This window comes from Thermothielavioides terrestris, chromosome 3 (assembly GCF_000226115.1).
Source record: "Thermothielavioides terrestris NRRL 8126 chromosome 3, complete sequence".
NCBI lineage: Eukaryota > Fungi > Ascomycota > Sordariomycetes > Sordariales > Chaetomiaceae > Thermothielavioides > Thermothielavioides terrestris.
The window spans coordinates 27878-53283 of record NC_016459.1 but is presented as its reverse complement, the minus strand read 5'-3'; the positions used below and the strand labels follow the sequence as shown (position 1 = coordinate 53283).

At 60.0% G+C, this 25406-nt stretch overlaps 5 protein-coding genes across 5 annotated transcripts; 2 read left to right on the top strand and 3 right to left on the bottom strand.

Annotated features, from left to right (window-relative positions):
- Nucleotides 1–414: 414 nt before the first annotated feature.
- Nucleotides 415–6942, top strand: THITE_2050784 (uncharacterized protein; the record flags this gene model as incomplete). Its single annotated transcript, XM_003653698.1, has 4 exons — nucleotides 415–1020; nucleotides 1083–4564; nucleotides 4694–5955; nucleotides 6014–6942. The coding sequence occupies 4 exons, from the start codon at nucleotides 415–417 to the stop codon at nucleotides 6940–6942; spliced, it is 6279 nt and encodes a 2092-aa protein (XP_003653746.1).
- A 1779-nt stretch (nucleotides 6943–8721) lies between these two features.
- Nucleotides 8722–10603, bottom strand: THITE_160963 (uncharacterized protein; the record flags this gene model as incomplete). Its single annotated transcript, XM_003653697.1, has 3 exons — nucleotides 8722–8840; nucleotides 8901–10269; nucleotides 10322–10603. The coding sequence occupies 3 exons, from the start codon at nucleotides 10601–10603 to the stop codon at nucleotides 8722–8724; spliced, it is 1770 nt and encodes a 589-aa protein (XP_003653745.1).
- Nucleotides 10604–11945: 1342 nt separating this feature from the next.
- THITE_125678 (polyketide synthase) lies at nucleotides 11946–19631 on the top strand (the record flags this gene model as incomplete). The annotated part of the gene is made up of 2 exons (XM_003653696.1): nucleotides 11946–13094; nucleotides 13152–19631. The coding sequence occupies 2 exons, from the start codon at nucleotides 11946–11948 to the stop codon at nucleotides 19629–19631; spliced, it is 7629 nt and encodes a 2542-aa protein (XP_003653744.1).
- Nucleotides 19632–20011: 380 nt separating this feature from the next.
- Nucleotides 20012–22095, bottom strand: THITE_2116301 (uncharacterized protein). Its single transcript, XM_003653695.1, has 2 exons — nucleotides 21554–22095; nucleotides 20012–21490 (listed from the first exon to the last, which is right to left on the bottom strand). Exons 1-2 carry the CDS (start codon nucleotides 21957–21959, stop codon nucleotides 20214–20216), a joined length of 1683 nt encoding a protein of 560 aa, XP_003653743.1. The 5' UTR covers nucleotides 21960–22095; the 3' UTR covers nucleotides 20012–20213.
- Nucleotides 22096–23098: 1003 nt separating this feature from the next.
- Nucleotides 23099–24765, bottom strand: THITE_2116300 (uncharacterized protein). The gene has a single exon (XM_003653694.1). It carries the CDS (start codon nucleotides 24604–24606, stop codon nucleotides 23194–23196), a length of 1413 nt encoding a protein of 470 aa, XP_003653742.1. The 5' UTR covers nucleotides 24607–24765; the 3' UTR covers nucleotides 23099–23193.
- Between the last annotated feature and the right edge of the window lie 641 nt (nucleotides 24766–25406).

Here is a 25406-nt window from a genome sequence, read left to right as displayed (position 1 = left end):
GCGGTCTTGGAAAGACCCCAACACACAGCAGAGTTTGAGCTTGCTTAATTAGACGTGCACAATTCACAGCCGTCTGCCTGTGCCGGAGGCTTGATGCAGGTGACCACCGCGGCCCTCGGCCGGTCCCGAGTGGACAAGGGCAGTCCTGTCCGGCTTGGGTCCCGAGTAGAAATCAGCAGACTCGGTGCCGGCATTGCTACGCACGGAAGAGCCACCGGGCCCTGTGCCGCCCGCGCGCACAGGTGCCGGGGCCGGTTCATTTGCATTCCCAAATAAGGTATCCCTCTGGATGCCGTGGTTTGTCGTTCGATTCAGACGGACAGACTCCGGACTCTTTGCTCTCCAAATCTCGTGACACACTCGTACAGTCCATACTTGGATTCAACATCTCTCTCTGCGCATCAGACGCTCGTCATGATCCAGTCAGGGAACACTCTCCCGGCCCGTGCCGGGGCCGCACGGGCAGATGGATCGTTGGATGAAGCAACGGCTGTCGCCGTGATCGGCATGGCCTGTCGCTTTCCCGACGCCGACTCGATCGAGGAATTTTGGGAATTGCTCAGCGCCGGCAAGTCGGCCGTGCGGGCGCTCCCCACGCATCGCTTCAAGCCGTCGGACTTGACCCGCGAGCCCAGGGACGCCGGCTACCACGGCAACTTTCTCCGAAACCCCGACCATTACGATCACCGCTTCTTCGGCATGTCGGGTCGCGAGGCGAAGAACATGGACCCTCAGCAGCGGCTGGTCTTGCAGGTGGCGTACGAGACTCTGGAGTCGGCCGGATACTTTGGCGTTAACACGCCGCACGCCGAGCGCGACGTCGGCTGCTACTTGGGCGTAGGCGCCGTCGATTACCAAGACAATGTAGCATCCCACGACGCCAATGCTTTCTCAGCCTTGGGGACGCTCCGCGCCTTTGTCAGCGGCCGCATCAGCCATTACTTTGGATGGAGCGGCCCTTCAATAACGTACGATACGGCCTGCTCATCGGGTGCTGTGGCCATCCACTCCGCCGTCAACGTAAGATATCCCCTTTTTCGGGCCACCCGAGATCCCAAAGCTAACGTAGATGGGCGGTGAAGGCCATCCGAAGCGGCGAATGTGCAATGGCCCTGGCAGGTGGCGTCAACGTCATTACGAGCCCGGCCCTGTGGCAGAATCTGGCGGCAGCCTCCTTTCTCAGTCCGACGGGCGCTTCCAGGGCCTTCGACGCCAGCGCCGACGGGTACTGCCGGGGCGAAGGGGCTGGCCTCGTGCTGCTCAAGCCCCTTTCGCGGGCAACCGCCGACGGCGACGCGATCCTGGCCGTCATTACCGGCTCCGCCGTCAACCAGGGCGCAAACTGCACGCCCATCACCGTCCCCCACTCGGACTCACAGAGCGCCTTGTACAAGAAGGCCCTGTCCCAGGCGGGCACCGATCCCCAAGACGTGACGTTTGTCGAGGCGCACGGTACAGGCACGCCGGTGGGTGACCCCATCGAGGTCGAGAGCATCCGTAAGACCTTCGGAGGGCCCAATCGCGTGCACGAGCTGTTCCTGGGCTCGGTCAAGGACAACATCGGACACACCGAAGCGGCCTCGGGCGCTGCGGCCCTGATCAAGACCGTCTTGATGATGCAAAAGCGAGCCGTGCCCAAGCAGGCCAACTTCAAGCGGCTCAACCCCAAGATCCCTGCTCTTGAACCGGACCGCATAACCATCCCCACGGCGACGCAACCGTGGACCATTCCCCGACCCATCGCCCTCGTCAACAACTACGGCGCCGCCGGCAGCAACGCCGCTCTCGTTGTGCAGTACCATGGTGCCCCCGCCGTTGCTAGCCTTGGCTTGCGCAACGCTGCGCTGCCTTTCTTCATCTCAGCCAAGACGCCCGAGAGCCTGCTCGGGTACTGCACCGTGCTGAAAGCCGCCGTTTCCAGGATGCAAAAAGGCCACGCGTCGCTCGCTTATAACCTCTCGGTGAAGCAGAACCGCAGCTTCGACTACAACTACACCTTCATTGCATCGTCGCTCGACCAGGTGGCAGCCGCCCTGGACCGGGCTCAGGTGACCCGCGTGGAAGCAAAGCGAAGCGTCGTGCTCTGTCTCGGCGACCAAGACGGTCGGGCCGTCGGGCTCGACGAGGCCTTGTTCCAGAACAGCAAGCTGCTGCAAAAACACCTCGGCGACTGTGAACGGGCCTGCCAAGCGCTGCGTCTTCCCAGCCTATTTCCCGCCATCTTCGGCCCGGCGCCAGCCCAAGACCTGGTCACCCTGCACAGCCGCCTCTTCTCGCTGCAGTACTCGAGCGCAAAGGCATGGCTGGACTGCGGTCTCACAGTCGACACTATCGTCGGTCAAGGCTTCGGCCTACTCACTGCCCTGGCCGTCGCCGGCGTCCTTTCGGTACCGGACGCGCTGCGGTTTATCTCGTCGCGCGCTCGTCTGATCCAATCTTCCCTGGGCCAGGACTCGGGCGCCGCGTTGACCGGGCAGGGCAACCAGTGGCTTGGAAGCGGCCTTCTGGAGAGCATCGCTCCCGGCCTGCGCCAAGTGGCAGCCACTCTGGAGTACAGGCAGCCCTCTATTCCCATCGAGGCTCCCTCCATGGTAGACGCCGAGACCCTGGTTCAATACAGCCGAATGTCCGATCACTTCGAGGACGCAATTCAGAGAATCGTGAGGCGGCTGGGACCGTGCGTGTTCCTCGAGGCCGGCTCGGCGTCGCCCATAGTTTCCCTGGCGCAAAGGGCGTTGGCGACGAATGCCGACGGCAAGCATCTCTTCCAATCCATCGACATCAGGTCACCGGGGGCTGGTGTCAGGCTGGCGGAGGCCGTGGCTAGATTGTGGGCGGCCGGAGTCAGGGTCCAGTACTGGCCCTTCCACCGGATTCAAAAGAACGACTTTTCATGGATCAATCTGCCGCCGTACCAGTTCCAGAAGAACTCGTTCTGGATTGACTATGTTGCGCCCAAAACGGCCTCGACGTTGGGCACAGCGCCTACCACACCGCTCTTAGAGCCTTTTGAGAGCGGAGAGGAAGGGGCCGTCACCTTCCTCCTCCACACCACGCACGAAGTGTTCAGGCACTGTACCCAAGGCCACGCAGTGCTGGGTCAGAGCCTGTGCCCGGCGTCCATGTACGTCGAGACGGCGCTCCGTGCGGCAGAGCTGCTCCGCGAAAGTCCCGTTCAATCATCTGCGTCGGTGAAAGACCTCCGCATCTCGTCGCCCCTGACGGTGGGCACGACCCGGACGGTGCTGGTGCAGCTGACGCCCAAGAGCAGCGTGGAATGGGCCTTTACGGTTTTGAGTCGTGCTCAGCCAGACGCCACAGCATCGATCGAGCACGCTTCCGGCGTCATCGACGTGGGGCCTGATCCGCGGCGCGTTCAGTTCCTGCGGCGCCTGGTTGGTCCCGCCAAGTGCGATGAGCTTGCTCACTCCAGCGGCGTCAAGTCGCTCAGCGGCGCCGACATCTACCAGGTCTTCGGCCAGGTTGTCGACTATGCGTCTTACTACCGAGGAGTTGATCGGATCGTCTCCAAAGTCAGCGAGGCCGCGGCCAAGGTCCGGGCACCCGCACGTCACCCCATCATGAACGAGGCCAGCTGCGACCCCATCACACTCGACAACTTCTTGCAGGTTGCGGGAATTCACGTCAACTGTCTCTCGGAGAGGAGCGCCAACGAGGTGTTTGTCTGCACAGAACTCGGCGAGCTGTTCCTCACTGACGGCTTCTTGGCGAACCGGCGAGAGGCGCGACTCTACAAGGTGTATTCCTCCTCCACCACTCAGACCGCCAAGTCAATCGTCAACGACATCTTGATTTTTGACTCTGAGACCGGCGACCTGGTTGTCGTGTTTTCGGGTGCTATTTTCCAGGCCGTTTCCACCAAATCTCTGGAAAAGACGCTGAGGAAGCTGAACAGTGACGTCGACTCCACCGAGTTGTCCGAAGAGCATTCTGTTCCCAGCGCGCCTGACGTGGTGGATTCCAAGCCTCAGCAAGACCAGGAGCTCGCACAACCTACGGTCAATGGGATTTCCACGGCCACTGTCGAGCCTGAAGATGGCAGCGCGCTGCCCCGGGTCTGCGAGCTGTTCAGCCAGGTCATCGAGATTCCCATCGAGGATGTCAAGCCAACTTCATCCCTGGAGGAACTCGGAGTTGATTCGCTTATGAGCACTGAGGTCTTGAACGAGATCAAGAAACAGTTCCACGTGGTGATCCCGGCCGACGTATTCCTCTCCCTGGGCGACATCCAGTCAGTTGCCCAGTTCCTCAGCCATCGTGGGCCTCCTGTGGCCACAGCGCAGCAGAAGCCTCAACCGCGATTGTCGGGAACTAGCCAAACTGTGAATGGTTCAGCCCAGAACCCAGCTCCCGCTGCCGAGACTAGGCATATTCCGACCTACGAGGCCGTGGTCGACGAGCCTCTAGTTAACCCTAGCATTGTCTCCTCAAACGCCCCCGAGATCTTGGCCAACAGCGAGACGAAGTCCGGCATCAGCATCTTGAGCGAAGAGCTTCCCGACCTCCCCGATGTTCTGGCCGCCGCGCTACGCTGTCAAGCCTCGTCTTCCGCCCTGGAGCCCGGCAACTTCACGCCGCCAACGCCTCCATCGCCTCCGACGCCGCTCACGCCGGCCATGGTAGCAGACGAAGACAAACCGAACGGAAACGTGCAGGGCGTGGTCCCAACGAGCGGTGCCGAGCCTAAGTCCTTCGCTGCAATCGCCCACAGCAGCTTCGTACAGGTCCAAAGAGACATTGAGCCTATCCAAGAACAGCTCAAGTTTGCTGGGTTCTACTCTGCAGTCTACCCAGCCCAGATGGAGTTGATTGTCCGATACATCGTCGAAGCGTTTGGCGCCATGGGCTGCTCACTGGACGCACTCAAGCCGGGCGACCGCGTCCCCGACATCTCTGTGCTTGCCCAACACGGCAAGGTCAAGCGCCAGCTCTACCACATTCTTGAGGTGGAGGGCATCGTCGAACAAGACGCGGCGGGCGGTTTCATCAGGACAGCAACCGCGGTTCCAGGACGCCCCTCTGAACAGCTCCTGCAAGAGATCCTGGCAAAGTTTCCGCAACACACATTCGAGTACAAGCTGCTGGCCTCGACGGGCTCGAAGCTGGCCGAGTGTTTGACTGGCAGGGCCAATCCCTTGGAGATTCTCTTTGGCAGCGCCCAGGCCAGGACGCTGATGGAGGACGTCTACACGTACGCGCCCATGTTGGAGGCCGGCACCGTGAACCTGGGCCGCTACCTCGTCAAGGTGTTTGAGAACTTCACGGAGAGCCGCCCAATCCGCATCCTCGAGATTGGCGCCGGCACCGGCGGAACGACCAAGCACCTGATCGAGCAGTTGGTTGCGACGCGCAAGAGATTCGAGTACACCTTTTCCGATCTCTCTTCGTCCCTGGTCGCGGCCGCGAAGAAGAAGTTCGCGCAACACGACTTCATGCGGTACGCCATCTTCAACGTCGAGCAGGAACCCACCTCCCAGTTTGCCCACCAGTACGACATCATCATTTCGAGCAACTGCATCCACGCCACCAAGAATCTGACACAGACCTGTTCCAACATTAACAAGTGTCTCCAGCCGGATGGCGTGCTCTGCCTGGTTGAGCTGACCCGCAATTTGTACTGGTTCGACCTCGTTTTTGGCCTGCTGGAGGGCTGGTGGCTCTTTGACGACGGCCGCCGACATGCTTTGGCAGACGAGGGCCTTTGGCGGAAGAATCTGATCCAAGCGGGCTTTCGCTGGATTGACTGGACCGTCGGCACTTCACGCGAGTCCAACGTCCTGCGCGTCATCACGGCCTCACCCGCCCAGGTCGAGGGTGCCAGCGAACCGGTCACCATGGAGACGGTCACGTTCAAGCAAGAAGGTAGCGTCGCGCTTCAGGCAGACCTGTACTATCCACAGGAGTCCGGCAACGGCAACAAGGCCCGACCGATCGGTGCGTAGACGGGCATCCTTCCGGCTACCACCGCGCCGCACGCTGACATTCGCTCCAGCCCTCATGATTCACGGCGGTGGTCATGTCATGTTGTCTCGCCGCGACATTCGTCCTCCGCAGACCGAAATGCTTCTTGCAGCGGGCTTCCTCCCTGTCAGCGTCGACTACCGCCTGGCACCGGAAGTTACCTTGGTCGATGGCCCAATGCGGGACGTCTGCGACGCGCTGGCCTGGGCACGGGATACTCTGCCTCATCTGTCGCTCAAACGCCCGGACATTCGCGCGGACGGCACCCAGGTCGTCGCCGTGGGCTGGTCCACGGGCGGCCACCTTGCGCTCACGCTGGGCTTCACTGCGCCGGCGCGGGGCATTCGGCCGCCGGAAGCGACGCTGGCGTTCTACTGCCCGACCGACTACGAGGATCCTTTCTGGACGCGGCCAAATCTCCCGTTCGGGTCCAGAGCGCAGCTCGGGGAGTATGACCTGCTCGAGGGCGTCAGCGCCACTGGCCCCATCACAGCCTACAATCCTCCCAAGCGTGCCCTCGGCGGATGGATGAGTCCCAGCGACCCGCGCTCGCGCATCGCGCTCCATATGAACTGGACGGGCCGGTCGCTTCGCGTTCTGCTAAACGGCTTGTCACGCCATGGCCACAGCATCGGCCACGGCGACCCCACCGACACGCTGCCTGAACCAAGCCCAGAGCAGGTGCGGGCTGTGAGCCCTCTGGCGCAGATTCGACGCGGCAACTACAAGGTGCCGACCTTTCTCATCCACGGGACCAAGGACGACCTGATCCCGTGGCAACAGGCGCTGCGGACGCATGAGGCACTCCGGCAGGCAAACGTAGAAGCCGAGATCCGCATCTTGGACGGCGCGTTGCATCTTTTCGACATGTTCCGGACATACGAGGGCGACAGCAATGCGAAGGCGGCCGTTCGCGAGGGGTACGAGTTTCTGAGCAAACACGTGCGATTTTCGCAGTGAGATGAGCCTGGTATATGTGTACGGAGTAATTTGCCACTACAAGGAGGAATGAGAAACTGGCAAGGCGGCGAGGGGAGCGTAGGTCAAAACACACCTAGAGCTGTCTCCTTATGCTCCGCTCGTCTCGATCGAATCCACACATACAAACAAACGAAGTACACAGAAGGTTAATTTCTCCGTCCACTATTCCCACTATTCCGTAGTTGGCATCGGGATACGCAGTAAGCGAAAACCTCCACTGTGTTGGAACTGTGTTGGAACTGGCCAAGGAGGATTGCCAAGCAGCCAATTCTCACCTCGGATCCACTTGCCCCTGACTCAAGTGCCCATCCCTCTTTTCCATCGCCCTTTAACTCAGACGTGGGGAACAACGACAAAAACACGCCGTCTTGCAGTAGGACAGGGGACTCATTATGTACAAGGAAAAGAACAACAAATCCACGGCTGGAGCAAAGTGAGAGCGTTTAGAAGGCAGGCCACGTGCTAGATCGTGTTTGACAGTCGCCGTTGGGTATTTTGTATTTATGTCGCAGTGGTATTTGAGCTGTTTGTGATTGGTCAAATCGGCGTAAATAACTGCAAATCATCATATATATCCCTAACCCTGACAGCCACTCCCCCACTTCTTCAATGCCGCACCTCCTTTTTCCATTCCCACTCTGGCTCTCAAACTCTGGCCCTCAATAACACTTGCAATGGCTGAATAGCTTGAGAAAGCAAATGAAGTCGGGACTGGCCAATTTTATTATTCTTTGACTAAGCAACAAGGTGACATAATGTAAGTTGTTAACCTCCCACGTCGCGTTGACCTCCTTTAAACTTGTTCATGATGTGATGTGTCTCTTCGACTGGCTCTGTTGGCATGCCAGGTCTAGAGTGAGAACAAAACAGGACTGTTGGTAGTGGCTGTGGTGGCTAGATGCATGGCTAGGTGTGATTTTGGGGAGCCCGTGGGCGGTCTTGGCAAAGAGGCAAATCAAACAAATCCAGGTTTATATTTGATTGCTAGCACGGCCGGTTTGGGTTGAATATGTTGAATTGAGAGGAATTGAGTCGGGTGGACTTGAGTTTTTTAGAGCCTTGCTGGAGAAAGACCTTTTGAACATAAATTACTCCTTACCGGAACACAGACTGTGTCCCGTGGAAATTTAGACTCCATGGTGATGAGTGTTTTAAATGGTGACGGACCAGGGCAGCACGAGACTCAGGAGGTTCTCCTGTCCTGGAGACAGACAAGGAAAGCTCCGCCAATCCTCATCACCGGTCACCAGTGGCGAGCCGCTGAGCCAACAAAAGCACGCCGTTTTCGTCATGTCGCTGTTCATCTTTGGCGTGGCACACTCGGCAAACTGGACCATGTCTCGAACATGCCGTCGCTAAGATAGAGTAATTACGAGTCAGGAAGAGGGTGGTGGCTCCGGCAGGACGTGGTCTGCAGAGACTCGCCAGTACCGCGATGGAGCCAGGCTGCAAGCAGCGCAGGCGGTAATCAGGTTGCGGCGAGCAATATGGGGCTGAGTGACGTTGTAGCATCGTTCGCCGTGCTGATGCGGTGCGGAGCCTGAGTGTGCAACCATCTCTTTAGATTACAGACAATTTTATGGACGACAGCGCATTCGGTCTTGTCTGGCTCTCATTTTTCTAAGGAGTTGCGATTCAAGCGAACTGCCCCAGAAGCAAAGAGACCTTAAGCATTGCGTTCTCTCCCTATAACGGTTTCTAAATACAACGAAGCTCTGCCAATCCAGAACAGCATGCCTCAAGAAGATGTAGACGCGCTCAGTATGATGAACTGGCCTTGATCGCATCCGCGAGCTTTTCGGCAAGCATGTAGATGTGGCTCTGGGGAGCGGAGCCCGGGAGAAGGAAAGGGAAGGTAGATGCGTCAACCACGCGCACTACAGCAATGGTCAGATCGGAACACGGGGCTGGCTAGCTTCCTAACTGGGGACACTTACGGTTTGACACGCCATACACCTTGCCAGTGCTGTCGACAACGGCCATGGGGTCGGAGCGTTTGCCCATGGCGTTGGTTGAGTGGGGGTGAGACATGGTACCGCTTGCCCCGCGGATGTAGGCCGCGATCTCCTCGTCCGTCTGCACCGAGGGTCCGGGCATCACTTCCTGGACTACGATGTCGGACATGGGCTTGGATGCTGCCATCTGGCGGGCAACTTTGATGAGAGCCACCAGAACATCGATGTCCGCCTGGGCCGTGAGCCAGTTAGGGTTGAGCACCGGCTTGTCGTGCATGCTCGCGGACGAAATGCTGACACTGCCGACAGACTTGGGCGCCTGGAGAAACGGTATGAAGGCAGCAAAAGCCGAACCTGGCTGCGCGCCGGCGATGGGGGTGAAGTTGTAAGACAGGACACTGAAGCCACCTTCTGGCCAGTCGGCGGGGAGGGCGGCCAGCTGTTGTTTCGTCTCGTCGGACCAGTTGGCGCGGAGCGCCGGGGGAATCTTGAGGAGGGCGCCAAAGTCACCGCCGGTGTTGGTCAAGGGGCCCGCTGCCCTGGTGTTGAACTCCGTCACAGCCTCTGGCGATGAGACGAGGTCGAGGACGTTGTCAAGCTTGACTTGAAAAGTGGCGAAGGTGATGACATGGTCTTGCATGTTTTGGCCAACCCCGCTCAAGTTCGCGATCACGGGGATGCCATGGTTTTGCAAAACGCTGGCGGGGCCGACGCCCGAGACCATCAGGAGCTGAGGCGACTGGAAGACGCCGGCCGAGAGGATAACTTCCTTGGTCGCCGTGATGTTGAAAGTGCCGTTGTTGGCGCTCACCTCGACACCTGTGGCGGCCTTTCTATTGTTAAAGAGAATGCGCTCCGCCATGGTATGGGTGTAGATGAAGAGGTTGCGTCGGTGCTTGACGGGCTCCAAAAAGGCCGTCTCGGACGTGGCACGCTCGCCGGTCGCCTGGTTGGCGGTCACCAGAAACCAGGACGACTGGTTGGCCAGATTGCCGTCGAGGAAGCCGCCAGAAGGGGAGAGGCCAAACGCCTCAGCCCCTTCCTTAACCCAAGTGCTCCAGGCTTCAGCGTAGGCGGGAAAAATGATGGAGAGGGGACCCCCTCGTGCCGTTTGCGAGGTGTCGTAGTCAGGAGTGGCGTTGGCGAAGCGGGTGGCGGCCGGCGCACTGAAATTCATCGACTTCTTGTAGTAGGGGAGGACTGCATCCCATTTCCATGAGTTGTCCCCAACCCTGTCTGCGAACAGGTCAAACGCGCCTTTGGAGGAGCGTGAATAGACCAGTTCGTTGATGGTGCTGCAACCGCCGAGGGCTTTGGCGCGGGGATACGCGGCCACAGCGCCATTCATGCCCTAACGCGAGGTCAGTACCCTGCTAACCAGAAAGATCAAAGGCTAGACCAACTGTTTGGGGCACCGTGGAGAACCCCCATCCCACATCGAGGTTCTGCCCGGCAGCAGCTTGGACTTGGCCGACATAGGCGGGCACAGCGCTGAGGTTCCCCACAACATCTTCGATATATCCGCCGGCCTCGATTACCGCCACGCTGACACCGGGATTTTCTGACAGACGATTGGCGACGACCAAACCCGCCGTTCCGCCACCCACAATCACATAGTCAAAGGAACGTGCCGCTGCCAGGACAGGGCCCAGAGTGAGAGCAAGGAGCTTTCTCGCCGTGGCCATGGTCCAGATAACAAAGGATCAAGCGATTGAAACGGAGGCAGGGAGGGAGAAGACCAGAAAAGACCGTGAGGGCGATGGAGGCGGTGGTCTGCGTGCCGACATGCTCAACATGAGGCAAACGAGAGCATCGAGGTCCGGTTATATAGTTTATGGCTTCGCTAGCTCTGCCCCGGAGATTGTCGGTTCTGCATAGCCTCAACTCGTCAGCCGCTCGTAGCCCTCCGTTCTCAAGAGGGAGTTAGCGGCTGAGCGGCGCAGTTGATGCTTACCGTTCCGTATCCATGCTCACCCCCGATGACATGACCGCTCGCTTGCGTGCAGCTGCCTAGCCTTCTCGTGTAGAGGATCGGCAATGCGAGCCAGGGACTCCTTTGCGTTAGTTGACGCCTCCTGCGAGTGGGCAGGAATTGTTGAATCGGGAGACAGGTAGAGGTTGCTTCGCCTGATGACCGGCAAGCCGGGCCGGGTACTTTCGACCATCACTTCCCCCTTTCAAGGCGTCTATGCTAGTATACATCACAACAATCTAATTCACGTGGCAGTTCCTGTAAATCACTTCTCCTCGTGACTAGTGCAGCTGCAGTACAACCCTTCGCGGATCACCCAAAGCGCCTGAACCAGGTACCCGGGAAGCCGCCGCGTGGCTCATTCCTGCATATGGGGTATGCAACGACAGGGTGTTAACGCACGTGTATTCCGCTTCGAACCCCTAGAAAGCAGCAGGCTGCGGGAATGCGGCGTGGCTCATTCAGTTAGTTACTTGGTGTCGGGTGGCGAGGCTACCCGGGGTCGGCCGTAGTCACAAAGTTACCCGGGGCCAACGCCAAGGGGGGTTGTGCATGTGTCTGCCACTGATACGCCATAAGCGCCATCAGCTGTGGGACATTAGGAACGGAGAAAGCCCCGCCCTGATACGTACCCGGTCCCCGGGCGGCGAGGTCTCGCAACATCGGCCAAAGATACCCGGGGTCAACGCTGAGTTCGAACTTCGCTCGGCTTCTATCCCGGGACGACGGCAAGGGGCCCCGTCCGCGTCACGCCGTTACGGTTTAGCGGCGCTGCATATATGCGCCATCAAACTGAGACTATCCCGTCATAGATATGCATAGCTGCCAGTGAAACGACATAATTGACTATTGTCGGGTCATCCGAGCCTTGGAACGCGGAAGTGGTATTCAACACCATTCTTTGCCCCCCTCGTCAGACCCTCGACCAGCCAGGCGGGCTTGATACAACGACAACAATGACAGGCAACCGGATGACAAACGGCTACAGCAAGAGCAACGGCGCCGGCGCCGGCGCCGGCGCTCCCCGGACTGCAGCACCAATTGCCATCATCGGCATGAGCTGCAGATTCGGTGGCGACGCCACGAGCCCGTCCAAGCTGTGGGAGCTTTGCAAGGCGGCCAAGGATGCGTATTCTCCCATCCCGGACGAGAGATTTGATCTCGCAGGGTTTTACGATGAGCGGAAAGGACGATCTGGGAAGTTCCACGTGAAGGGGGGCTACTTTCTCAAAGACATTTCTCGGTTTGATTCGGCTTTTTACAACCTCACGACCGACGTAGCCGATGCCATGGACCCTCAAGTGCGCATGCTGCTCGAGAGTGTCTATGAGTCAGCCGAGGATGCCGGAATCCCGCTGCACAAACTGGCCGGCAGCAACACGGCCGTGTTTGCCGGCAGCTTCGGTCGAGATTACAACGACATGCTGGTGCGCGACACGGAGAGTATGCACGCCAGCACCATCACGGGCAACGGCATCGCCATGCTGTCCAACCGGATATCCCATTTTTACGATCTCCGAGGGGCCAGCATGACCATCGACACCGGCTGCTCGACTGGCCTGGTAGCCCTCCACCAGGCCGTCCACGCTTTGCGGTCCGGCGAGTCCGACATGGCAATTGTCGGGTCGGCTCTGGTCTGTCTCGGGCCCGAGCTCTTCATTGAACTGATGGGGGCCGGCGTCCTTGGGCCCACCGGCAAGTGCTTTGCATGGGATCATCGTGCGGAAGGCTACGGGCGCGGCGAGGGCGTCGCGTCGCTCATGCTCAAGCCGCTCGACGCTGCATTGCGGGATGGCGACCACATCCACGCCGTCATCCGCGAGACTGGTCTGAACCAGGACGGCAAGACAACAACGATTACGTCGCCTTCTGCTGCCGCCCAAATTGACCTGATTCTCGACGTCTACCGCCGTGCCGGTCTGGACCCGGTCGACACGGGCTATGTCGAGGCCCACATGACAGGCACCCCGACCGGTGACCCGATCGAGGCCGAGGCGCTCGCGCAAACCTTTGCCAAGCACCGCTCCCCGGAGGATCCGGTGTGGGTGGGTGGAGTCAAGCCCAACATCGGCCACACAGAGCCAGTCAGCGGGCTGGCGGCCATCATCAAGACCATCTTTGTCTTGAAGGAGGGCGTGATCCCGCCTAACGTCAACTACGAGAAGCCGAACCCGAAGATCCCGCTCAGCGACTGGCGGTTGAAGGCAATATCCTGTCTCGATCCACAACAGTCCTTGGCTTCCGTGCTAACATCGAAGCAGGTTCCCGTCGCTCTGACGCCATGGCCGGCCGGCAAGCCGCGCAGAGCCTCAATCAACAACTTCGGCTACGGAGGTACCAACGCTCACGTCATCCTGGAGGCAGCTCCCGATGTGTTTGGGTATGGCGGTGCTGGCTTGAACGGCAGAAAGCGCAGCTACCTGAACGGATACGCAAGCTCGGTCAACGGCACGGGCACGAGCACTCCACTGGTCTCAGAGGCGCTGGACTCGTTTGTCTACGTCGTCAGCGCGAAAGAGTCTGGAGCGGCCCAGCAAATGAACCAAAATCTGGCTCAACACATTCGGGACGCGGGGCTCGAACTGGCTCCCCGGGCTCGGGACCTGGCATTTACTCTCGCGGAGCGCCGGTCGCGACTCACTTGGGTCACGGCGCTGCGTGCAGGGGACCTTGCGGAATTGGCAGAAAAGCTCGACAAGGCCAGGGCGTCAAGGGCCAGCAAGAAGCCCAGGCTGGGCTTCGTATTCAACGGGCAGGGCGCGCAGTGGTATGCTATGGGTCGCGAGCTCATTGCGGCCTACCCCGTCTTCCGCCGCTCCCTGATGGCCGCCGATGCCATCCTCAGGGACTATGGCGCCACGTGGTCACTCCGTGAAGAGTTAATGCGCGACGAGAAGACGACGCGCGTGCATGAAATCAGCATCAGCCAGCCTTGCAGCGTCGCACTCCAGCTCTGCCTCGTCGACCTGCTCGCCTCGTGGGGCATCACTCCTTCCGCCGTGGTCAGCCACTCGAGCGGAGAGATCGCGGCTGCCTACTGCGTCGGCGCCCTGTCCTTCCAACAAGCCCTCGGGGTCGTGTTTTACCGGGGTGAGCTGGCCGCGCAGCACGCTGCGCACTCGAGCGTCGCGGGCAGCATGCTGGCTGCCGGGGTGGGCGCCGAGAGGGCCGCCGAGTACGTCAAGAACACCGAGAAGGGCCGCGTCGTCGTCGCCTGCCACAACAGTCCGGAGAGCGTAACTCTCTCGGGAGATGCACCAGCCATCGAGGAAGTCCGAGAGCGACTTGCGCAGGACGGCTTGTTTGCGCGCAAGCTGAACGTGCCGCTTGCGTATCACTCGCACCACATGGAGCCCATGGCTCAGGACTACAGCGACAGACTGCGTGAAATTGTCCCGCCCGCGTCGGCGGCCAAGTGGAACGGCACCCTGTATGCGTCTCCGGTGACAGGGGACATTGTGACGTCGCCCAAGGTCCTGGGGCCGGATCACTACTGCCGCAACCTCGTGAGCCCCGTGCTCTTCGCCGAAGCCTTTGAGCGCATGTGCTTCAGCGACCTGGCTTCGGATGGGACGCGCAATCCCAGCACCGACGCGAATGTGGATATGATCGTCGAGATCGGCGCACATGGTACCCTGGCAGGGCCCATCCGCCAGGTGCTGGGCAAGGACCACCCCATGCCGTACGTGTCGTGTCTCAAGCGCGGTGCCAACGCCGTCCATACCATCCAGGACGCTGTCTGCGCTCTGCTCGCCCAAGGCTACCCCGTCCAGCTGGCGGGCGTCAATGGCCACCAGCGCGGCCACTACGTTCCGGGGCTCCCAACCTATGCGTGGAACCACACTCACGAGCACTGGACCGAGTCGCGGCTATCGCGTGAATTCCGGCACAAGCGGTTCCCCCCTCACGAGCTGCTGGGCAGCCCGGTCCCCGGCATCAACAGGCAGTCGCCGACGTGGCGCAACATCCTCCGCACGGCCGATATCCCATGGTTGGTCGAGCACAAGCTTGGCTCGGATGTGGTCTTGCCTGGCGCAGGGTACATTGCCATGGCCATAGAGGCTATCCGCCTCGTGACTGACCCGAACGAGGCGACCGTGGCGGGATATCGGCTGCGCGAGGTGGACTTCCTGAACGCACTCGTCATCCCCGACCGGGGCGTCGAGACCCAGTTCGTACTCCGACCCCTGAGCGACAAGGAGTTGGACAGTAAGGGTTGGTACGAATTCGAGGTGTGGTCGGTGTCGGTCGGCGACGACGACTCGTGGACTCAACACTGCAAGGGCACCATTGCTGCCGAGTTTTCATCCGAGGCGAAAGAAGCGGCGACTAGGGCCGCTGTCCCCGCTCCGCGCACTGATGCCTTCTTCTCGGCCGCCGACCTGTCGGTGAATGACGTTCATCCGGAATCCTTCTTTGCCGTGCTGCGCTCCATGAAGCTTTTCCACGGCCCTCTTTTCCGGAACATGGTCAGTAGCCGCGCCTCCACCGAGAAGTCTGTGACGACGCTGGCCGTCTCGCCTGCGGCAGGCCAAGGAGAGCCAAAGCCCTACGTGCTGCATCCCACCACGATGGACTCGCTGGTGCACGCCGCGTACGTGTCCATTCCTGCTGCCACCATGCGGGGCTCGATGGTAGTGCCGCGGTCCGTCAGGCATCTTTACGTCCCGCGAACCGTTAATCGGCTGGTCGGCGACAAGATGACGGCTTTCGTCAACTTGCAACACGCAGACCGCCGCGGCGCGCTCCTCAGCGGCGTTGCAGTGAATGGAAGGGGTAACGACCATGACGTCTCAGCTCCACGCCTGGAGCTTGATGGCCTGTACTGCCAAGCCGTGCCGCTCGAAACGGACTCGTCCGATGCGCGGCAGGCCTCGCCCATGTGCTCGACAAACCGTTGGGAGGTCGATATCGCCCACGGGGTACCGCCTGCCTTCACGGCCTCGCTCCGGGTCAGCCTGGACGAAAATGACGCCGTGTTTGAGAAGAAGCTCGACCGCGTCTCCTTCAACTACGTCCTAGACGCCGTCAGAGACCTGAGCGTCGACGATGAGAAGATCGCAAGGCCCCCACATCTTGCCCAGCTCTACACCTGGATGAAGGCAATCGTGGCAAGGGCCGAGACTGGCGAGCTGGTGCCTGGGAGCCGCGTCTGGGCCAAGACTAACGCCGGCCTCAAGCAGCGCCTTGCCGATGAAGTGGCCTCCGAAAACGCGGCCGGGAAGCTTACTGTGCGTGTGGGCCAGCAGCTCGCGGCCATTGTGCGCGGCCATGTGGATGCCAAGGCGCTTCTGACTCGCGAGGAGCTCGACCAGTATTACGAATCTCTGCCTCGGCTAGCAAAACGCAGTTACGAACAGGTGTACAAGATAGCCGTCCAGCTGGCCGTAAACCGACCGAATGCGCGCGTTCTCGAGGTCGGCGGCCGATCGGGCGCCCTCACCGTCCGTGTCCTGGAAGCTTTTGCGGCCAAGGCCCCCGAGGGAACGCTGGGCACGCTGTTGGGCCACTACGATTTCACCTCGCTGAACGGCTCGGCATTGGATGTGGTGCGGCAGAGATGTGTGCCCTGGGACGCCTTGATGGATTTCAAGACGCTCGATATCTCCAAGGACCCGGCGGAACAGGGTTTCACTTCCCGGTACGATCTCGTCATCGTGAACGCAAGCGCCTTGGGGCCAGACCCGGCCAAGTCGCTGAGCCACGTCCGGACGCTGGTTGAGGGCGCTGGCGGTAAACTTGTCCTCATCCTCGAACACGCACGCCCGCGGCTCGATACCCACGTCGTGTTCGGTGGGTTGGCGGGTTTCCAGTTCGGCGAGGTTCATGACTGGCACGAACTGCTCACCGCGGCTGGCTTCGCGGGCGTCGAGTTGGAGGTCGGCGACTGCGACGATGCGCAGTTCCAGGCCAGCAGCGTCATTCTTAGCTCGGCTGTCGAGGCCCATGGCAAGCCGCCCGCTTATCCGACTGCGGTGTCAGTCGTGCACGCGGACAATGTGCGGCCCGAGCAGCAGTGGCTGACGGCGCTCGAGGCGTCCATCGCCGAGGAGTTGGGCGCCACCGTGGCCGTCGCAGCCGTGAGCCAGGTTGAGGCCCGGCCGGACGTCACGTACGTCTTCGTGCCCGAGATGGTCTCCCCGTTCCTCGACGTCATGGATGAGGCCGCGTTCAATCAGCTCAGGGCGTTGCTAGTCCGGGGTCAGGGTCTCCTCTGGCTCAGTCGTAGTGGGCTGATGACGGCCGACAAGCCAGTGTTCGCCCAGTCATCGGGACTGCTGCGCACCGCCAGGCAGGAAGATCCATCGAAGCGTTACGTCTTGCTTGACTTCGACGCCGAAGACGGGGCGGGCATTTGGCCGCTCTCGGCAGTTGAGTACGTGGTCCGGGCCCTGCGCCAAAGCTTTGACGCGCGCCTGAGCAACGCCGAAGTTGAGCACGAATACGCAGTCAAGGAGGGCGTCATGTACGTGTCACGTCTCTATCCCAACCCGGCAGCCGACAGCGCCTCGAGCGAGACGCCGGAAGAGACGGCGCCGGAAGAGCAACCCTTCTGGCAGGCCGGCCGGCCCTTGGTATGGGATACCACAAAAACGATCGGCACACTGAGCAACCTGTACTTCACCGACGACGCCGCCCGACCCGAGCTGCCGTCGGGATTCGTGGAGATCAGGACGCATGCCATGGGGCTCAACTTCCGCGACGTCATGTGCGCCATGGGTCAGATCGATGAGTCGCGGTACATGCACGACGCGGCCGGCGTCGTCACCAGGTTGGGCCCCGACACCGAGGCCAGTGGACTTGCCGTGGGAGACAGGGTCACGGGTGTCTTGAACGGCAAGTTCGCCACTCACCCGTCGACGCACTGGACATGTCTCACCAAGATTCCCAACGACATGTCTTGGGAGGAGGCGGCGTCGCTGCCCATTGTGTTCCTGACATCGTACATGTGCCTGTTCGATCTGGCGCGCCTGCAGCGAGGAGAGCGCGTGCTCATCCACGCGGGGGCCGGCGGCGTGGGGCAGTCGGCCATCATGCTCGCTCGGCTTGCCGGCGCTGAGGTCTTTGCCACGTGTAGCAGCGACGCCAAGCGCCAGCTGCTCATGACGCGCTTTGGGCTGGACGCGGACCACATTTTCTCGTCGCGCGACACGTCCTTCGCGCCCGCCATCCTCGCCCGCACCTCCGGCAAGGGCGTCGACGTCGTCATCAACTCGCTGTCGGGGCCCATGCTCAAGGCATCGTGGGACTGCGTGGCCCGCTTTGGCCGCTTCTGCGAGATTGGAAAGGTCGATATGGAGGCGGCGCGGCGTCTCGACCTCAGCCCGCTGACGCGCAACGCTACCATAATGGGCTTTGACCTTATCCAGCATTGCCAATTCAACCGCCCTGCTGTCCACCGCGCTTGGAAGGCTCTGATGAAGCTCTGGTCTGCCAAGGTCATCCGCGCCGTACACCCCGTCGTCTCGTATCCACTCTCTGACATGGAGACGGCCATGCGCCAGATGCAACGCGGTGCCCACATCGGCAAGCTGGTTCTCATCCCTGGGGAAGACACGCGCGTCAGGGTTCTGGCGGCGCCGTCTTCCGGTCTGAAAGCCCAACTCAACGACCCGACAGCCACGTACTTGATCGTGGGTGGACTGGGCGGCATCGGTCTCGCCTTTGCCCACAGGATGATGGAGTCGGGCGCCAAGCACATCCTCATTATTTCGCGCCAGGCCGAGTCGCATGCCAAGGCGAAGTCTCTGATTGCCAGTGGCCGGGCACAGGGCTGTACCGTCTGGATTCGCAACTGCGATGTCGCGCGAGAGGATCAGCTTGTCCAGGTCCTGGCAAACTGCACGGCCGCCGGAATGCCGCCCGTTCGGGGTGTCATCCAAGCCGCTCTGTCTCTTCACGACACCATTCTCGAGAGCCTCACGTTTGAGCAGTGGCAGGCCGGTATCCGGTCCAAGGTCGCCGGCACCCTAAACCTGCACCGCCACCTGACAGATGTGCGCTTCTTCATCATGCTGTCATCCACTGCCGGTGTGATCGGCCTCGCTTCGCAGTCTGCGTACGCGGCCGGCAACACGTTCCAGGATGCGTTGGCGCGCCATCGCGTCTCCAAGGGTCTGCCAGCCGTTGCCATCGATTTGGGCGGCGTCGACGAGGTGGGATTCGTGGCCGAGAACGGCGGGGCCGTCCGGGAGCGCGTCGAGCGTACCCTCGGCAAGATCATACCCATCGCCCGCGTGCTGCGTCTGATCGAGGCGGCCGTGTGCGAGCCCATGCCACCGACTCCCGAAGCGAGCCAGGTCATCACCGGGATTATCGACTACGACCGCCTCCCGGCCGGCGCGGCCGTCAAACAGGACCCGCGCTTCTCCACGCTCAAACTCGGCAGCAGCGCTGGGCTGCGCGCTTCGTCCTCCGCTGGCGCAGCCGCTACGCACAGCCCTGACGACGCCTTGAAGCAGGGCCTGGTGGCGGCCGCGACATCCCCTGAGGCACGCGCTGCAGTCGTCATGGCCGGCCTGATGCACAAGCTGGCGGCGCTGTTCAACCTGGCCGAGGCGGAGATCGACGCCACCGGCAGTCTGGCCGCCGTGGGTGTCGATTCCCTCGTGGCCGTGGAGCTACGCAACTGGCTCAGCAGCGTCGTGCAGGCCCATGTGACGGTGTTCGAGATTTTGCAGGCGGCGACGCTGCGGGAGTTTGCAGCCCTGGTGGCACGGAGAAGCACGTTGGTTGCATAGAAAAACATCTACAATACTTTTTCGCAATATTGATAGGTGCGTGTTGTAAGAGATTTTGCGGCGTTTCGGATAGAAGGAGTCATGGTGGCTTTGATATGGGATGGGCATTTACTTGTGGAGAAAGCGATCAAAGGAGATGAGCAACATTCCGGCAGCACGAGGGCGGAAAATAGTAATGTACCGCGTAGGAGATTGAACGCTCAGCATCTTCATTCTGTGATGTTCTCGCGCTGGAAGGAAGGGCGTGATCTTCCAGCTCTGGAGAGAACCCAGCGATGGGCGGGATGCGATCCATGCCCTGGCAAATTGACTTTGCACTACATGGTCCAGAAATTACCGGGTGCGAAGGAGTGTCCCACGGATAGACAAGGGGAACGGAGAAGAATATTTGCCTTGTGTCAATGTCACAGTTAAGGTCGGGTAGGTATTGTCGACGACGCCGTATGTCTCCAAGTTTCTGCTTAGAATTCTCGTCTACACCGGTTTCGAGCAAACATAAATCTACTCTAAACCCTGTGCTCATAACCCTCCTAGAACAACTGGTGCAAGGGCTTGCTTGAAGGCGTTTCACGCACCATGCACCTATGCAATTGAAGACGAGTTCGAGTTCTCAACGTGCCCACCGTCCGAGTCAGCCAACTTCTTGACACCCAAAACCCCCTGTCCTCGATGTGCGGCCTCAATCAGGTCAGGCCGCTCTTGCTTCATGCGCGCAAAGGCCGCCTCGGCGTCCCACGTCCACGGCGTCGGGGCCGAGAAAAGCAAGTCAATCTCCTCGAGGGTGCGCTGGTTGGTTTCAGGGTAAAGGGCCCAGACGATGGGGATGGCCACGACGTTGCAGGCGCCAAAGATGTAGAGCGTCTTCTCGCCGATGGCGTTGAACATCACGGGGCACAGCAGAGTCAGCCAACCGTTGCCGATGGACCAGCCGAAGACGCCGAGAGCGTTGCCGCGGGCGCGGATCTGCAGCGGGAAGATCTCGGCGGGGTAGAGCCAGGGAACAGTCAGCCACGTGGCGCCGAAGACGGAGGTGAAGATAAAGACGAAAGACGCAGCGGCAGCGCCGTACGAGCCGGCTTTAGACAGGTCGCCGGCGGCACGGGCATCTTCGCCCAGGCGAGAGAAGCCGCCGGCGAGGAACATGGCGATACCCTGGCCGACAGCGCCCCAGTAGAGCGTCCAGCGCCGACCGATGCGGTCGAGAGTGAAGACGCAAATCAGGGTGGCGAACATGTAAAAGATGTTGTTGAGACCGCTAATCCACTGCGACTTCTCGGTGCCAAAGCCGGCGATGCGGAAGATGGTGGGCGCATAGACGGTGACGCCGGCGATGCCCACCCACTCCTGGATGATCTGCAGCCAGATGACGAGCTGCACGCGCCGGCCGACGTGCAACTCCCCGGAGCCGATGCCGGTGAACAGGCGCCAGTACGAGTTCATGTTGGCCTCTTCCCGCTCCAGGGCGACTACGTTGCGGATATCGTGGTACTCGGCCTGTGCCTGCGCCAGACCCGCCGCGTCGGTTCCCCGGAGCCGCTGCAGGATGAAGAGAGCTTCGTCGTCGCGGTCCATCTTGGCCAGCCAACGGGGGGATTCGGGGAAGAACCAGACCGCGGCGAGGAGAAAGAGCAGCGGGATGATCTGAAAGGCGATGGGGAATCTCCAGCGAAAGGCCGACGCGCCGCCGTCGATGAAGGACAGGCCAAACTCGAGCCAGTAGGCAACCACGACGCCCAATATGTTGAGCGTGAACTCGATGGAGATGAACTGACCGCGGGATGTGTACTCGGCCGTCTCGGTCGCCCAGACGGGCACAATGGCGTTGAGGATGCCTGTGCCGATGCCGTTGACCGCCCGAGCTATGTCGATTCATCAGCACACCGAGGGGCGGAGTCTATCAGCGTATACGGATGATGACTCACCGCAGATCATCCAGTTTGCATTCTGAGCCGAGCACTGCAGACTCGCCCCGACGATAGCCCACAGGGAGCCGAACGCAATGGTTCTGATGCGGCCCGTCTTGTCGCCGACCCATCCGCCCAGCAGACAGCCGAAGAGGGTGCCCAGGTAGTAGACCGAGACGATACCACCCTGCAGTAGGCTATCCGTAACCACCGGCTCGCCGGTCTCTGGATCAACGTAGCCGAAGCCCATCAGATCGATGTAGTGCTTCGCATTGTTGACGCCGCCCATCATGCCCTGATCATAGCCAAAGAAGAAGATGGACAAGCCGGCAATGCAGTTGATGGCGATCAGGAGCTTCCGCTTCTCCAAATGGTTGGCCACGTTGAAGCCCGGGAGCCTCTGCAGCTGTGTAGCCTGTGGCATGGTGGAGGATGAAGCCTGCGGTCTGAGGGTTCCGGTCGACTCTGGTTTCTGGCACTGAATTGTTTTCCACGCGCCATGGGAGTCCGAGGGCGGCCACAGCTGAACTTATATGCGTTACATGCGCCGCTGATCGCTCCCTCCTCCTCGTCTTTCAGGTTCTGGCTGGGCAAGCCAACCCGGCAATCAACGGGCGTAAGGTCCACCTGAGTGGGGAACTTCGGCAGAACAGGGACGTTGAGTTGACAGAGCACTTGGCTGTTGCCGACCGAGGCTGTTGCCGACCCTACGGAATAGATTGGAACAAAAGCGATACAACCTAACCCATTGGGCATTGAGGGTTAGTGCCACCGGTTCCAAGATATCTGCAAACAATGGTTCAATACAAGTATCAACTCAATGCACGACTAACTGTATGCATAGTCAAGGCGCTTTGCCTTGTATACTATCTTGAACCAATGGTTGCATAACAGCTCTCTAACGTGGCTCGGGTATCTCGGGGTATTTCGTTCTCCAGGTTCGGTTATAGAGCGGGTCTGTTTGAGCCCCGCACGTCAACGCTGGTTAGTACCGGAGCTAGGCGTTTTAGCATTACACTAGTTAGAATCCCCCAGATTGGCTGAGCTTAATTATGCGCACCAATAAGAATAGCGAACGTTGCATCACGTGCTCACTAACCTACTTGAATTAGCACTTTGGAGTGTGTTGCTGGACCATTGCGACGCTAAAAGCAAGGAAGGAATGACTCAAAGTCTTACTAGGTAGCCATTGGACTATCTTCGCTTTTCGAGGCACGCTCTGTTGAAAGGTCTCGCCGGGGTCAAGTGGTCTCGACCTGATTGTCCGGGGCTGGGACACACTTAGGGGTGGGTCAGGGGCTCCCGCAGTCGCGGGCGCAGAGCCAGGATATCCCATGGTCATGGATGGTCATATCGTCCGATTCGGCTCCCAACCACCAGACCAGTAATACGCCGCCTTCGCTTCGTATCACCCTCTGGACGTGCCTGCGTTCGTCCAGTAACATGGCGGCTGACTGTTGATGTTAGATGTTCCAACTTATCCAGCTCTTACTTACAAACAACGTAGCGTACTCGGGTTGCTCAAACTGGATCATCATCTCGGATGAGAGGAGTGATGTTTCTGCCGATGCTAAATGGCCATGTCATTCTCTCTAATCTAGATTAACCTGACCTTCAATGCTCGATACAGACCGGCACCGCCGCACCCTCCCCAGCCCTCACTGCACAGTAGCCGCAATCTTTTCAATCAGGGCCTGTGTAAACACCCAGAGAGGGCCCGCAGCAGGTTCGAACAAGCCACCCGTATACCACGTGTTCCTGTAGCCCTGCAAAGATTCCAAGTTGCTGTAGAAACCTTGGCTGATCTGCTCCGCTGGCGGGTACAGAAGATACGGCGAGTGGTTGGCAAACGCGAGGATCTCCACTCCCGATGAAGATGATGAGTTGGTCAGGACGTTGACAGCAGCCAGCACCTCGCGCTTGACTGTGGCCTCGGGCAGCACGCTGTCGCTGGTGTACCAGAACGACCAGATACCCTGCACCGCGGTCGGCTGGATGTGGTACAGACCTGGGGTCGAGGGGATGTGATACTGTGTGCTGAGTCCGGCGTTGATGAAGCTGTGTCCAGTGGGCAGCCCGGTATTGTTCAAAAGTCCGGCATAGAAGCCCGTGGCGTTGAATTGGGAGAACACGAGGCGCTCGGTCCGGTCCAGATCGAACGGGCTGAGGTTGTCGATTGTCTGGGGAGCGGTGAAGAGGATTTGCGAGGCGATGACGAGCTTGTTCCCCGTCGGGGTCTTCACGACAAGGCGGACGCCCGTGCTCGCCGAGCTGTTCGCAGGCCGAGATGCCGCGACAACGGTGGAGTTGAGGAGAACGTCTCGGCCCAGCGCTTCCAGCGCCTTGTCGTAAAGCTGGTGGTTGTTGTGCGCAGCCGTGACGACGATTTTCCCTTGGGACTCCTGGAACACCGGCTCGCTGAGAGCCTTGAGCACGCTGACGGTAGACCTCTGAAGGATATTGCCCAACCCGCCCGTTGCGGAGTGGTGGAAAATGGTGAACGCAACGTCCTGCAGACCGTACTTGGTGATGAAGCGTCCAAATGGGAGGGACAAATCCTCCGGGACCGGGGTGGGAATGTCGTAGCCCCAGGAAAGGTAAGGATACTTGTCCAGTTGCTGACGGTATGCGCTCAAGTCGCTGCTCGGCGGTGTAAAGTTCGACAAGAACTGGCCAGACTTCAGGTCAACGTACACGGTGGTCGTGGCGCCGCCCGACGGCTGGAAGGGGGCGATCGGGACATTGAGCCGAGAAAAGAAGTCCGTCACCACCGACGTGTTCCAGAAGACCTGGACGCCATAGTCAATCGTGGTCCCAGTCCCTGGAACAGTGTACGTCTCCGTTTTTCCCCCAAGCTTGTCCTGCTTCTCGATGACGACAACGGACCGCCCCGCGTCCCGAAGTTTGACCGCTGCATACGTTCCCGAGGATCCACCGCCAATGACTGCGACGTTTCGCGTGAGAACATCCGCAGACGCGTAGCAACTCGGATCAAACTGATCAGCGCATGCGGCCGCGATCGTTGCCGGCAGGCTGGAAAAGACGGAGATAAGGAAGCGGAGACTGACCATGGTGGGCAGCACAAGGCGAGACATGAGCAAGGTGTTCGGTGCTCGGCGCCGAGACACGCAAATCTATCATCACGCTGCAGCTCTTATAGGTTCATTTGACGCCGGGGGAGTATCATCGCGCCATGGTCCGAGGACGTTGTTTCAGACGTTCGAGTCTTTCGCCCGCTGCCCCTGAGTCTCGCGAGCCTTGCTCTGGGGCATTGCCCGTCGTCGACTCCGCTAGGATCCGTATTACGCCCTCTACGAAATTACCTGGGTTGACTTGTTTAGAATGGTTGTGATTAGATTATGCATATGAGTAAGCCAGCATGCGGCTTACGTGATCCATTCCACGCCGCCACGCAGTCCCGCCTTGGCTCATTCAACTGTCGTCAGACTGCTGTGGTCCACGGCATTGGCCGGCCAACCGTGGGAGAGCTCGCGGTAAGCTGGTGACCTGCCGTGTCCGCAACATGTACCACCCAGCCAAGGGGCAAAAGAAGATGGCCGCGGAGGCGAAGATAAATCGCTAGAGATCAGCTTCTATGATCACAAACGAATAAGGAGCAGCAGTTAAGGAACGCCTGGTCGACACTGTCCAGCTCACCTTAGCTGCAGACACAGGTTAACATTGGATCCATCTGCATCTGCGTTTTCCCGACAGGAGCATTAAGGTGCAGGTAGCCATCCCAACCAACCGCATCAGGAAGCCCAGCATGGCAGACCAGAGGGTCCTCCTAGAGTTGGCAGGCACGGTGCATCGCGCTGTTCAAGAATATGCCGCCGACAGCAACATCAGTAACTACAAGGCACTGCAAACT